The sequence below is a fragment of the Bos taurus genome, chromosome 11 (genome assembly GCF_002263795.3).
Source record: "Bos taurus isolate L1 Dominette 01449 registration number 42190680 breed Hereford chromosome 11, ARS-UCD2.0, whole genome shotgun sequence".
In the NCBI taxonomy this organism is placed as follows: Eukaryota; Metazoa; Chordata; class Mammalia; order Artiodactyla; family Bovidae; genus Bos; species Bos taurus.
In genome coordinates, this window is record NC_037338.1 from 101,379,805 (window position 1) to 101,392,100 (window position 12,296).

Sequence of the window (12,296 nt, forward strand, 5' to 3'; positions counted from 1 at the left end):
CTCCATCTTTGTCTTATGGTATTTAAAATTATATCAATTTTTAATAATCATAATATGTAGTGAAACTATATGTAACTTTGTTCTGTATTTTCCCAGTTTCCTGTAAAGTGTTATCATACTTTCATAATTTAAAAAAAATTTTTAAATGAAGTCAAAATTGTATCAATTTGTAGGTTGAGATAGGCAATGGTAAAGAATCCACCTGCCAAGGCAGGAGAGACACAGAGATGCTGGTTCGATCCTTGGGTTGGGAAGATCCCTTGGAAGAGGAAATGGCAACCCACTCCAGTATTCTTGCCTGGGAAATTCCATTGACAGAGGAGCCTGGTGGGCTACAGTCCATGGAGTCCGACAGGACTGAGTGACTGAACACACACACAGTACTACAGAAATGAAAGACTAAATGCATCTTTTTTCCTTGATAACCTATCAGGAAGCACACTTGTCTCGTGCATGTCGGTACATCTGCCAACATCTGTTGTTGCTGTTTAGTCACTGCGTCGCGTCTGACTCTTGCAGCCCCATGGACTGTAGCCCGCCAGACTCCTCCTGTCCATGGCATTTTCCGGGAGTTGGTTGCCATTTCCTTTTCCTGGGGATTTTCCCGACCTGGGGATCGAACCTGAGTCTCTTGCGTTGCAGGCAAATTCTTTACCACTGAGCCAGCTGGGAAGCTCAGACCAACATCTCCCAGCATGTTTTTAATGTTTAAAAGACTTTGAGGACCTATTAGAAACCAGATGTATTTTTTAAGTGCCTTCAAGTTCTCAGTTCAAAGTAATTGAGTTTACTTCTGTTTTAAAAAGAAAGCTTTTATTATAAGTGTTTATATTTTTTATTAAAGTAATATGTTCTAGAATCACACATTGTGCCCTTAACCATTGCAGTTCTATTTCCTTTTGGGGTTTTTGCTTCTACCTTTTCATTTAACACAATCCTTGTGAGTTTTCCAGTATTAAGGAGTCTTGTTTAAATGTCTTGCGGATGTGCCATAATTTATTTAACCATCCCCCTCTTGGACGGTTCAGGCTTTTTCCAGGTTTTCCTATAATAAATAAGACAATGACCATCTTTCAACTTTTCCTTCAGCACCTATTTTTATGAGTGCTTTTCTTTGTGTCAGCCCAAGTGATGAACGTTTTTTGGTAAAAAAGGGATCTCTTAAAATCTGCTAGAGGGATATTCGGGAGCTGAAAGCATACCAGACATCCTAAACCCAGTCTGTGTGCGGCACTTAAAAGGTTGTTGATTTCATTCTATCTTTTCTGTCTGGAGCAGTGATTCCTAAACGGTTCTGCCCACTTAGATGTGGCAGAATACCGTTGAGGCCCACTCCTCTCCCCAGTCTCACTTTCTAAAAGAAAAACAGCTCAATGGTATAAAAAGATTGGCAAGAACAAAATAATTGTCAGAAATCCTAAATGAAATACATTAGGAATAAAACACAACAGAAATTCCATAACCACTGTCATTAATACCAGAACAGACAGCAATCCAAACTCACAAGCAACTCAGCACAACACCAGCGATACACAGAGGGGTTTCTGGAAGGTACCTGCAGACAGCAGGGGCTTTGCAGTGCTCCCAGGTGTTTGTGATAGCCAGACTTCTTAAAAGTCTGGCACTTGCAACAGACCAATTTCCGTTTATAAATATCAAATTTTAGTCTTCTTTGTTGACCACTTTTTTGACCAGGCTTTGTGAGTACTTTACCTACATTTTATTTCATCTTTGCAACAACTCTATGAGGTGTGGCTATTATTATCTGTCTTCCAAATGGAGACACTGAAGCCCAGAGAAGTCAATTAACTTTTCCAGAGTGGCACAGCCAGCAAGTGGCAGAGCCCTCAGCCTCAGCCCCTCATGTCCTTGCCCAGCAGACCACAGTGCCACTGTGAGAGCACTCTGTGAGGAGAGCACTAGGAAGTAGCCCTTAATTGTAGGTAAGAAAGATGACCTGTGGCTTGACACTTTGTCCATAAAAGCAAAGGAAAAACTACCATATGGAATCAATTCCTTGTCTTGTCAAGAAGAGGTCCATAGGCTAGCATGTGCTGAGAATGTTATTCCTGAGACACACACGCGGGAGGAAATGTGTGTGAGGTCTTTTCGTTTCTCTTGTGGACAACTAGGTTAACTTCAGGTACTCTAGATATAGGTGTGTTTGTTGTGACTTAATGGTGATAAAAAGAACGTGCGTTCGTCTCACCTCAGTGAGACAACTCAGAGGTCATGTTCCCACGGAGAAGCACACGTTCTGTCCCCGTCAAGGATGGTGCTGTCAGAACAGGCTGTCCTGATGAGGTCAAGTGAGGAGAGAGGCCCTGGCTTAGAGAAGTCAGTGAGGCTGTGATCGGTCATATTTTGTGACAGCCAACCCATCTCGTAATTTCTTTTTCTTGCCAGGGTCAGCACCCCCCACCAAAGAGTCAAGCCAGCTTGATGCGTTCTCCTTTGGCGGGGGAGGCAAGCCTTTCTATGAGACCGTTCCTGAAAGCTTACCTTCCACGGGGACGATGACATCAGGTAGCACGGGAGCAGCTGGTGCCACGCCAGGAGAGTCCGCCCCATCCAGCAGCAGACCTGCAGCCCCTTCTGGAATTTCTCTCTCCACCCCTGCTGGCAAGCTGGAGGCGCCACCGTCCAAGCTGGGTGAGCTGCTGTTCCCAAGCTCCCTGGCGGGAGAGACTCTGGGAAGTTTCTCAGGACTGCGGGTCGGCCAAGCAGACGAGCCCACCAAGCCAGCCAGCAAGGCGCCGTCCCCAGGCGTGACCAGTGCCGGTGCACAGCCCACCAAGACCCCTGCCGCCCCCTCCGGGTTCAGTTCTCCCAGCCCTGCGGCGCTGGGGAAGCCTGCAGAGCCCCCCGAGTCCACCTCTGCGGCGGCACCAACAGCAGCAGCCAGTCCCAGCCCCAGCAGCTCCTCAACGGGCGTCTTTGGCAACCTGCCACTCACCAGTGCGGGCTCCTCTGGGGCGATCAGTTTTGGGGGCCTGTTTTTCAGTGGTAGCAAGACCAGCTTTTCATTTGGAGGCCAACCAGCGAGCAGCACAGCACCCTCCTCCACCCCGCCGTCCACCGCCACGCCCCTGCCCACGTCACTCCCCACCTTGCCGTTTGGCAGCCCCCTGAGCTCAGGGTCTGCCCCCACCCTGCCCACGGGCTCTGGTAAAAGCTCAGAAGCAGCCGCGTCATCGGCTCTGCCCGAGAAGCCAGGCAGTAATGAGGCCTCGGCATCAACTGCCTCCCTCCTGGGGCAGCAGCCACCAACCCCGCTTCCCCAGGCTCCGCTTCAAACTCCCGACTCTGGGAAGAAAGAGCCTGTTCTTACCCAGCCTGCCGTCAGCAGCCCTAGCACCGAAGCGGCCAGTACCAGTGTTCTGGTGTCTACGGCTGAGGCTGCTCCAGCAGCCCCTGGGGTCCCAGACGTCAAGACGGAACTGCCGTCCCCAGGCCCCACCGTCTCTGTGCCTGGGCCAGCCACCATCTCAGCACCTGGAGCCTCAAGCAGCATCCCTGTGGCCCCAGAAACATCCAGACCTGCCACCACCTCCAGTGCTGTTTGCAGTGCTGCTCCAGGCCCAGCCACGGAGACCCCGGTGTTTGGGATGGCCACTTCTGACTCCTCTGTCTTCACTCAGCCTTCCGCTGCCAGTTCCAGCTCGGCTTTCAGCCAGCTCACCAGCCACACAGCCACCGCCCCTTCGGCGACCCCCATGTTTGGGCACGTGGCCGCCAGCACTGCCCCCAGCCTGTTTGGGCAGCAGACAGGCAGCATGGCCAGCACAGCGGCCGCCGCGCCACAGGTCAGCAGCTCAGGGTTTGGCAGCCCTGCCTTTGGCACCTCCACCCCAGGGGTCTTCGGACAGCCGGGCTTTGGGCAGGCCCCGGCCTTCGGGCAGTCGACCAGCAGCCCCGCGAGCAGCTTTTCCTTCAGTCAGCCTGGGTTCAGCTCTGTGCCTGCTTTTGGTCAGTCCGTGTCCTCCACCCCTACGTCCACCAGCGGGAATGTCTTTGGAGCCTCTTCGAGCACCAGTAGCTCCAGCTCCTTCTCTTTTGGACAGTCATCTACCAACAACGGAGGTGGGCTCTTTGGCCAGAACAACCCTCCTGCTTTTGGTCAGAGTCCTGGCTTTGGGCAGGGAGGCTCCGTGTTTGGTGGCACCTCGGCCGCCACCACAACAGCATCATCCTCTGGCTTTAGCTTCTGTCAAGCTTCAGGTAAGAACTTACAGGAGATTTTTCCTTGGTTGTCCTCCGTATATGAAACATTTGCAACAAGTCTACATTGCTTTGGAAATGAAAAGGAAGTGAGGGAAAACAGAAGAGGTTCTGTAAAGTCTGTAAGAGGGCTTGGACACTGGCGGCCCTGGGCGTTTCTTTGGTCTAATCACTGTGGCTCCAGTCTTGCTTCTCCGCAAGTTCTCCACCAGAGTGCCAATTTCATGGGGGAGAAAAACAAGTTTAAAGTCATGGCAAGTAATGAATGATTCATGAGTATGAAATGTTAAATTTGGAAGGTGTTTTAGAGGTCATTATGTCCAAAACTGTCAAGCCTGGAGGTGACTGATCTAATGTCTTTCGGTGCCAGTGGTGGAACCAGACCCAGACTCCAGAGCTCCTCACCCTAGCCCTTTGTTTCATTGTCTTCTGACACCATCTTGCATCCTAGAAGAGCAGATAGTGACATTTGAAAAGTTGGGTTTTTTTTCTATTTTCAGTATAATTTTTTAAAAATCTTTTAAGTTTTACAGTTTTTTCAAGTAAAACATAATTCTCACTATTGCATGTCCCATCTTAGCAGCTGCTTTTACTCCAAAAACCAATAGATGGGACACTCCCAGAATCTTTTCTAATCTTCCTTTCTCCATGGTTATCTTATGAAAGGCATTTCTTTAGCAGTCAGGCTCAGAGGGTGAGGGGGGAATCAAAGGCCATTGACTTCTTGGTGGGCAGGGTTACAAACAACTGCTAGTTCATTCCTTTGATGAGAATGTATTTGAAGCTGGCTCATAATTTATTAGAAAGGAAGTCTGTTCCTTCCTGTCTTCAATAACTATTTGCTGAACTCCCAGTATGTTCCACTATAATAAAGGATGCAAGACACAGTGATGCCCGAGAGTTTTGAGATCCACCTAGTGCCTTGTGCAGAGGCTGGTCAGCCTGCTTGAGTGATGGGAAGTGTGGCGGGTTGGGCTAAACCACAGGCAGAGACAAGGCCTTGTGGGTCTTAAAAGAGAATAGGATATTTACCTATCTCTAGCGCATCTTTTGTTCTGCAGTCAAAACTTGAGAATCCTTGTCTGCAATCAAAACTATTTCAATACAACCGAGAACCTCTGAAAAACTCTTCCTTCCTGTGATAACTAGGAGAAAAGATGCCTGCACAGCCTCCTCCAGCTGTGATTGAGGCACTGAGGCCTGCCTGAGCTCCCCTACCCAGGCCAGTAGCAGGAATTAAGACTGGAACTCTTGCTGTCTAGCTCCTTGTCTGGGGCTCTTCTGTTACAATATATAGTTCTGCCTGGTTTCCCAGGCCCCGTTCAACCCAGCACCTAGAAGGAAGATAAACAGCTCTGAAAGAATCTGGCGCTTGAGATTAGAGGAAACCAGAGAGTAGTCATACTCATGATATTAAGTCAGTCATTGGAAACACTTCTTAGCAGCTATGAGTCTAGGGAAAAGCTACTCAGAATCCTCAACCCCACCCCCTGGGGTTTGGTAGAGACAAGGATTCAGTCCCTGAGGCTTTGAGACTTTTTTTTTTAACTGTTATAAAATTTCAACAGTGAAAAAAAAGGTTTCAAAACTATTTGCCCGTAATTTTCTCCATTTCCTTGGTAGGGAAACAGATTTTACTCTTGAAATGATTTATTCTGAGGTACTTTCACATACCTGAATGGCATTTAAAAACCAAAAAACAAAACTTTGATGTATAGAAGTTTCATTCAAATTAAACTTCTGTTTTCTTTTATTTTATAGGTTTTGGGTCTAGTAATACTGGTTCTTTGTTTGGTCAAGCAGCCAGTACCAGTGGAACAGTCTTTGGCCAGGTAATGTGGATATTTGCCTCTATTCGGGCCAACACAATCAGTCCCGTTTGCGTTGCTCCTGTATATAGGATGTAATGTGTTGTGTGTCCAGCAAACAACGCTGAGGTTCTCAAGCTCTGCCTTCCGTAGCTTCCTTGGGGGCACAAAAGTCTCTGCTTCTGATTTGAGAGAATCATTCCAGTGTTGATCCTCGTTTGAAAGTCCTCTCGGAAAGTGTTTTAAAGCACATTGCCTGGTTTCTGTCAATCTTCTGCCTATTGTGACGTCAGGGATTGGCATCTATGGCCTGTAATCGAAATCTGCTCCTCGGCCCATTTTTTTTTTGAAGTGGTTGTTTAAACAATAATAAGAATATGCAACTGAAATTGTGTATGGTCCCTGTGCTAAGCAACATGTAGTCCAGGAGCTCCTTTTGGTGATTGTCTGGCTAGTGGTTATCTGTGTGCTGGGCCTGGTTTTTAGTGATGCACACACGTAGACTTAAAATCATCAGTGCTTGAATAAGGCAAGTGCTGTCATTATCCCCATTTGACAGATGAGAACACTGAGAACCCAAAGGGGTTAAATTTACTGTTATAGAAGCCAGCTGCTTTTACTTTTGTTTGTTTGTAAATATTTGTTTATGTACTTGGTTGCTTCAGATCTTAGTTGTGGCATGCAGAATCTTTAGTTGCAGCACGCGGGACCTAGTTCCCTGACCAGGGATTGAACCTGGGCTCCCTGCATTGGACGTGCAGAGTCTTGGCTGCTGGACCACCAGGGAAGTCCCCAGTCCAGCTGCTTTTATTTATTTATTTGTAATTAATTATTTTGGTTTTGGTTGCACTGGGTCTCTGTTGCTGCTCTTGGGCTACTCTCTAGTTGCAGTGTGCAGGCTCCTCATGGCAATGGCTTCTCTTGTTGCGGAGCACAGGTTCTAGATACACAGGCTCAGTAGTTGTGGCGCAGGAGCTTAGTTGCCCCCCTGGCATGTGGAATCTTCCCAGACCAGGGATCGAACCTGTGTCCCCTGCATTGGCAGGCAGATGCTGCTTTTAGATCAAGGACCTTCACAAGGAGTCCTTCCGAAGAAAGGTGCTCTGACATATTGGAAATGACTGACTTTCTAAAGGTAGAATTGACGTTTGTGCAGAAGCTGGAGAAAGTGGTGGCCATGTTATATGCTTCTTCCAAGTCTTCAGTAGGAGATTTTCTTTTTCACCTTTCTCCTAAGAAGATGGGCTCTGCCCTAGTCAGTGATCCTTGACAGAAAGAAACAGAACTTTTGATTTTCAAGTTCCCCAGTGAAAACAGCTAAAAATGGCTAGATAAACCAAATAAACCATAGATTGGAAAGCACTTATAAGCTAACAAGGTATTTTACCACACCTTATTAGAGGCGAAATGGGAACTTGTAGAAGTGAGTGGCGCACAGAAGCCAGTTCTGCCCTGAGAGCATCACTAGTCTGAGAGCACTCGGACTTCCTGTGTTACCAACCCCAAAGGACAGAGGGGCAGGCTTCACTCTCCCGGGCATGTGCAAAGTGGGAGGGCTGAAGAGCCCCTGTCATGGTCAGCTGTGACTGCACCTCTCTGGTCTTGTAATAAACACGTAGCCTGACCTGCTCCAGGGATGGTAGTGTCTCCAAGACGTCTGGCGGGACAGCACAGGCCACACTGAAGAAGAGTGACTCTAGGCCTCCAGTAATTTTTAAGGACATTGATTCCCACACGTAAATTCGTCAGAGCAGGAAATAAGGAGCTATGATCAAGAGCCAGAACAAACATGAGACACACATTTGCAAAGACTCCCTAGAATATAAAACAGCTGTGTTTTACATGTTGCAAAGAAATAAAGGACAAACATGAAAATACCAGTCAAGAATCAGAAATTACAAGAGTCATAGCAGCTTGGAAAAAGAAAGGAATAGAACTTCAAGAAAACTGTTACAATTAAAATTTTAACTCAGCAGATCAGACCCAGCTGAAGAGAATAGTAATATACTAGATCACAGATCAGAGAACTTTCTCTGTGAAGGACCAGATAATGAATATTTTAGACTTTGAGAGCTATATACTGCTTCTGTCGCAACTACTCAACTCCACCGTTGTGGCACAAAAGCAGCCACATGAGAGACTGAGGACGGTTATTTTCCCATGAAGCCTTATTTATAAAAACAGACGGCAGGCTAGATTTGGCCCATGGGCTGGAGGTTGCTGACCCTTGAACTAGAAGGTCAGAGTAGGTTATCTGGAATTCATCATGGAGAGCATAAAAGATGGAAAATACAAAAGAGAAAGCAAAAACGCTAAAAGAGAAAATCTAATGTACATTTAATCAGAAGGAGAAGAAAAAGAATGTATGCTATTAGAAGAGAAAAAGATAAGATTTCTAAAACCAACAGCAAATAGTAACCCATAGATTCTGAAGTCCAACATATACCAAGCAGAATGTATAAAAGGAAATTGAATCTAAGACCTGCCATAGTGAAACTGTGGAACTACCAATATAAAATATTAAAAGCACTCAGAAAAAGGACAGGTTCCCTTCAAGGCAGCAACGCTTGGACTAACAGCAGAGTTCTCAATGGTGGCAATGAAAGCCAGACATAACCTATCTACCCAGAATTTTTGAACCCCCCCAAAAAATCTGTAAAATGCAAAAAAAAAAAAACCAAAAAACAAAAAAACATCTGTACATAATGAGGTGAAATCAAGACACTTTTCGGGCAGATCCTGAGAGGATATATGCCCAGCAAACCTGAAGGAAATTCTAAAGGATATTCTTCAGGCAGAAGGAAAATGTGACCTCGCTAAAATTACAGCTTTCTTAATTTTAGGGTAAAACAAGCCATGAAATAGGAAAATTGTAGCCTATATAACCAACAGAGTAATCATATTCAGATATAAACAATACAAGTCAAAAGGAAAAAAGACAACTGCACCCCCACCAGAATGGCTAAAATTGAACGGCTGGTGGTACCCCAGTACCTGGGAGGAAGCAGAGCAGCTGTAATAGAAACACTCACAGCAGGAGTGAAAGTTCATAGAATCACTTTTCTATCAAAACTAGATACATGGAACACCTGTGTATCTACTCCAGATAAGCAGACTGTATCTACTCTAGATAAGTAATGCACAAAATCAGAATGCTGATTAGTCTTAGGACATAAAAAGTGAGGTCTGGGGGAGCCACCCAAAGTACTAACAGTGTTTGATGTCTTAAATGTTGAACATCATAAACACTTATATGCCAAAATTCATTGAGCTTGCTACACATAAGATTGGGACAGCGGAGAAGCGCACTGGCTGCGACGGACCACAGAAAGACTCTGCACTTGGACATTACCAGATGGTCAACACTGAAATCAGATTGATTATATTCTTTGCAGCCAAAGATGGAGAAGCTCTATACAGTCAGCCAAAACAAGACCCAGGAGCTGACTGTGGCTCAGATCATGAACTCCTTATTGGCAAATTCAGACTTAAATTGAAGAAAGTAGGAAAAACCACTAGACCATTCAGGTATGACCTAAATCAAATCCCTTACGATTATACAGTGGAAGTGAGAAATAGATTTAAAGGACTAGATCTGATAGAGTGCCTGATGAACTATGGACGGAGGTTCGTGACATTGTACAGGAGACAGGGATTAAGACCATCCGCATGGAAAAGAAATGCAAAAAAGCAAAATGGCTGTCTGGGGAGGCCTTACAAATAGCTGTGAAAAGAAGAGAAGCGAAAAGCAAAGGAGAAAAGGAAAGATATACCCATCTGAATGCAGAGTTCCAAAGAATAGCAAGGAGAGATAAGAAAGCCTTCCTCAGCGATCAATGCAAGGAAATACAGGAAAACAACAGAATGGGAAAGACTAGAGAGCTCTTCAAGAAAATTAGAGACACCAAAAGAACATTTCATGCAAAGATGGGCTCGATAAAGGACAGAAATGGTATGGACCTAACAGAAGCAGAAGATATTAAGAAGAGGTGACAAGAATACACAGAAGAACTGTACAAAAAAGACCTTCAAGACCAAGATAATCACGATGGTGTGATCACTCACCTAGAGCAAGACATCCTGGAATGTGAAGTCAAGTGGGCCTTAGAAAGCATCACTATGAACAAAGCTAGTGAAAGTGATGGAATTCCAGTTGAGCTATTTCAAATCCTGAAAGATGATGCTGTGAAAGTACTGCACTCAATATGCCAGCAAATTTGTAAAACTCAGCAGTGACCACAGGACTGGAAAAGGTCAGTTTTCATTCCAATCCCAAAGAAAGGCAATGCCAAAGAATGCTCAAACTACCGCACAATTGTACTCGTCTCACATGCTAGTAAAATAATGCTCAAAATTCTCCAAGCCAGGCTTCAGCAGTACGTGAACCATGAACTTCCAGATGTTCAAGCTGGTTTTAGAAAAGGCAGAGGAACCAGAGATCAAATTGCCAACATCCGTTGGATCATTGAAAAAGCAAGAGAGTTCCAGAAAAATATCTATTTCTGCTTTATTGACTATACCAACGCCTTTGACTATGTGGATCACAATAAACTGGAAAATTCTGAAAGAGATGGGAATACCAGACCACTGACCTGCCTCTTGAGAAATTTGTATGCAGGTCAGGAAGCAGCAGTTAGAACTGGACATGGAACAGCAGACTGGATCCAAATAGGAAAAGGAGTACGTCAAGGCTGTATATTGTCATCCTGCTTATTTAACTTATATGCAGAGTACATCATGAGAAAAGCTGGACTGGAAGAAGCACAAGCTGGAATCAAGATTGCCAGGAGAAATATCAATACCCTTAGATATGCAGATGACACCATCCTTATAGCAGAAAGTGAAGAGGAACTAAAAAGCCTCTTGATGAAAGTGAAAGAGGAGAGTGAAAAAGTTGGCTTAAAGCTCAACATTCAGAAAACGAAGATCATGGCATCTGGTCCCATCACTTCATGGGAAATAGATGGGGAAACAGTGGAAACAGTGTCAGACTTTATTTTTGGGGGGGCTCCAAAATCACTGCAGATGGTGATTGCAGCCATGAAATTAAAAGACGCTTACTCCTTGGAAGGAAAGTTATGACCAACCTGCTGCTGCTACTGCTGCTAAGTCGCTTCAGTTGTGTCCAACTCTGTGCGACCCCATAGACGGCAGCCCACCAGGCTTCCCCGTCTCTGGGATTCTTCAGGCAAGAACACTGGAGTGGGTTGCCATTTCCTTCTCCTAGATAGCATATTAAAAAGCAGAGACATTACTTTTCCAACAAAGGTCCGTCTAGTCAAGGCTATGGTTTTTCCAGTGGTCATATATGGATGTGAGAGTTGGACTGTGAAGAAAGCTGAGCGCCGAAGAATTGATGTTTTTGAACTGTGGTGCTGGAGAAGACTCTTGAGAGTCCCTTGGACTGCAAGGAGATCCAGCCAGTCCATTCTAAAGGAAATCAGTCCTGGGTGCTCATTGGAAGGACTGATGCTAAAGCTGAAACTCCAATACTTTGGCCACCTCATGCGAAGAGTTGACTCATTGGAAAAGACTCTGATGCTGGGAGGGATTGGGGGCAGGAGGAGAAGGGGACGACAGAGGATGAGATGGTTGGATGGCATCACCGACTCGATGGACATGAGTTTGAGTGAACTCCGGGAATTGATGATGGACAGGGAGGCCTGGCGTGCTGTGATTCATGGGGTTGCAAAGAGTCGGACACGACTGAGCGACTGAACTGAACTGAACACACAAGATTTGTGAACTCAATAGAAAATGGATGAGAGACTTCTTAAAAAAGGATAGTGTTAGTTACACAATTTTGTGGAATGTACTTAATGCCTGAATCATACAGGTAAAATGCTTAAAATGGTGCACCCTACCTGGTTGGTGGTGCCTGTCTCATACGAGCCAGGGACAGAGCAACTCCTTGTTTATCTGAGCTTGGCGTTTGGCCTGTGCCCATGCCTGGTGCATGCCCTGGACACATAGTGGAAGGGAAGCTTAAAATGGTAAGTTTTATATACATTTTACCACAATATAGAAAAAGAAATAAAATATTTTTTGAAAAAGGATAGCCAGAGGACCATAAGTATATTCAACTGAATTAGTAACAGAAACAAAAACCTCAAAGAGCTACCCTCCTGGAAGACAGCACACGTTTTAAAGCCCAGCAATACCAAATGCCAGTGAGCGTGCAAAGCAGCAGAGCTTACATACACTCTTAGTCGGTGGTATGTTGGCACAATCACCTTGGAAAATAGTCTGGCATGATCGGGTAAAGCC

The 12,296-nt window shown here is 45.4% G+C and overlaps 1 protein-coding gene and 1 non-coding gene across 5 annotated transcripts in view; both read left to right on the forward strand.

The window, feature by feature from the left end:
* NUP214 (nucleoporin 214) overlaps window positions 1-12,296 on the forward strand; it is a 90,987-nt gene that overhangs the window by 56,446 nt on the left and 22,245 nt on the right. For all 4 annotated transcript variants that reach the window (XM_005213418.5, XM_010810496.4, XM_024999248.2 and 1 more), the window contains exons 29-30: window positions 2,407-4,221; window positions 5,983-6,053. In XM_005213418.5, the coding sequence (XP_005213475.2) occupies window positions 2,407-4,221; window positions 5,983-6,053 (1,886 nt within the window). The remainder of the gene's footprint in view (window positions 1-2,406; window positions 4,222-5,982; window positions 6,054-12,296) is intronic.
* On the forward strand, window positions 11,872-12,002 carry LOC112448927 (small nucleolar RNA SNORA48). The gene has a single exon (XR_003037385.1). It is a non-coding gene; the product is annotated as a small nucleolar RNA SNORA48 (small nucleolar RNA).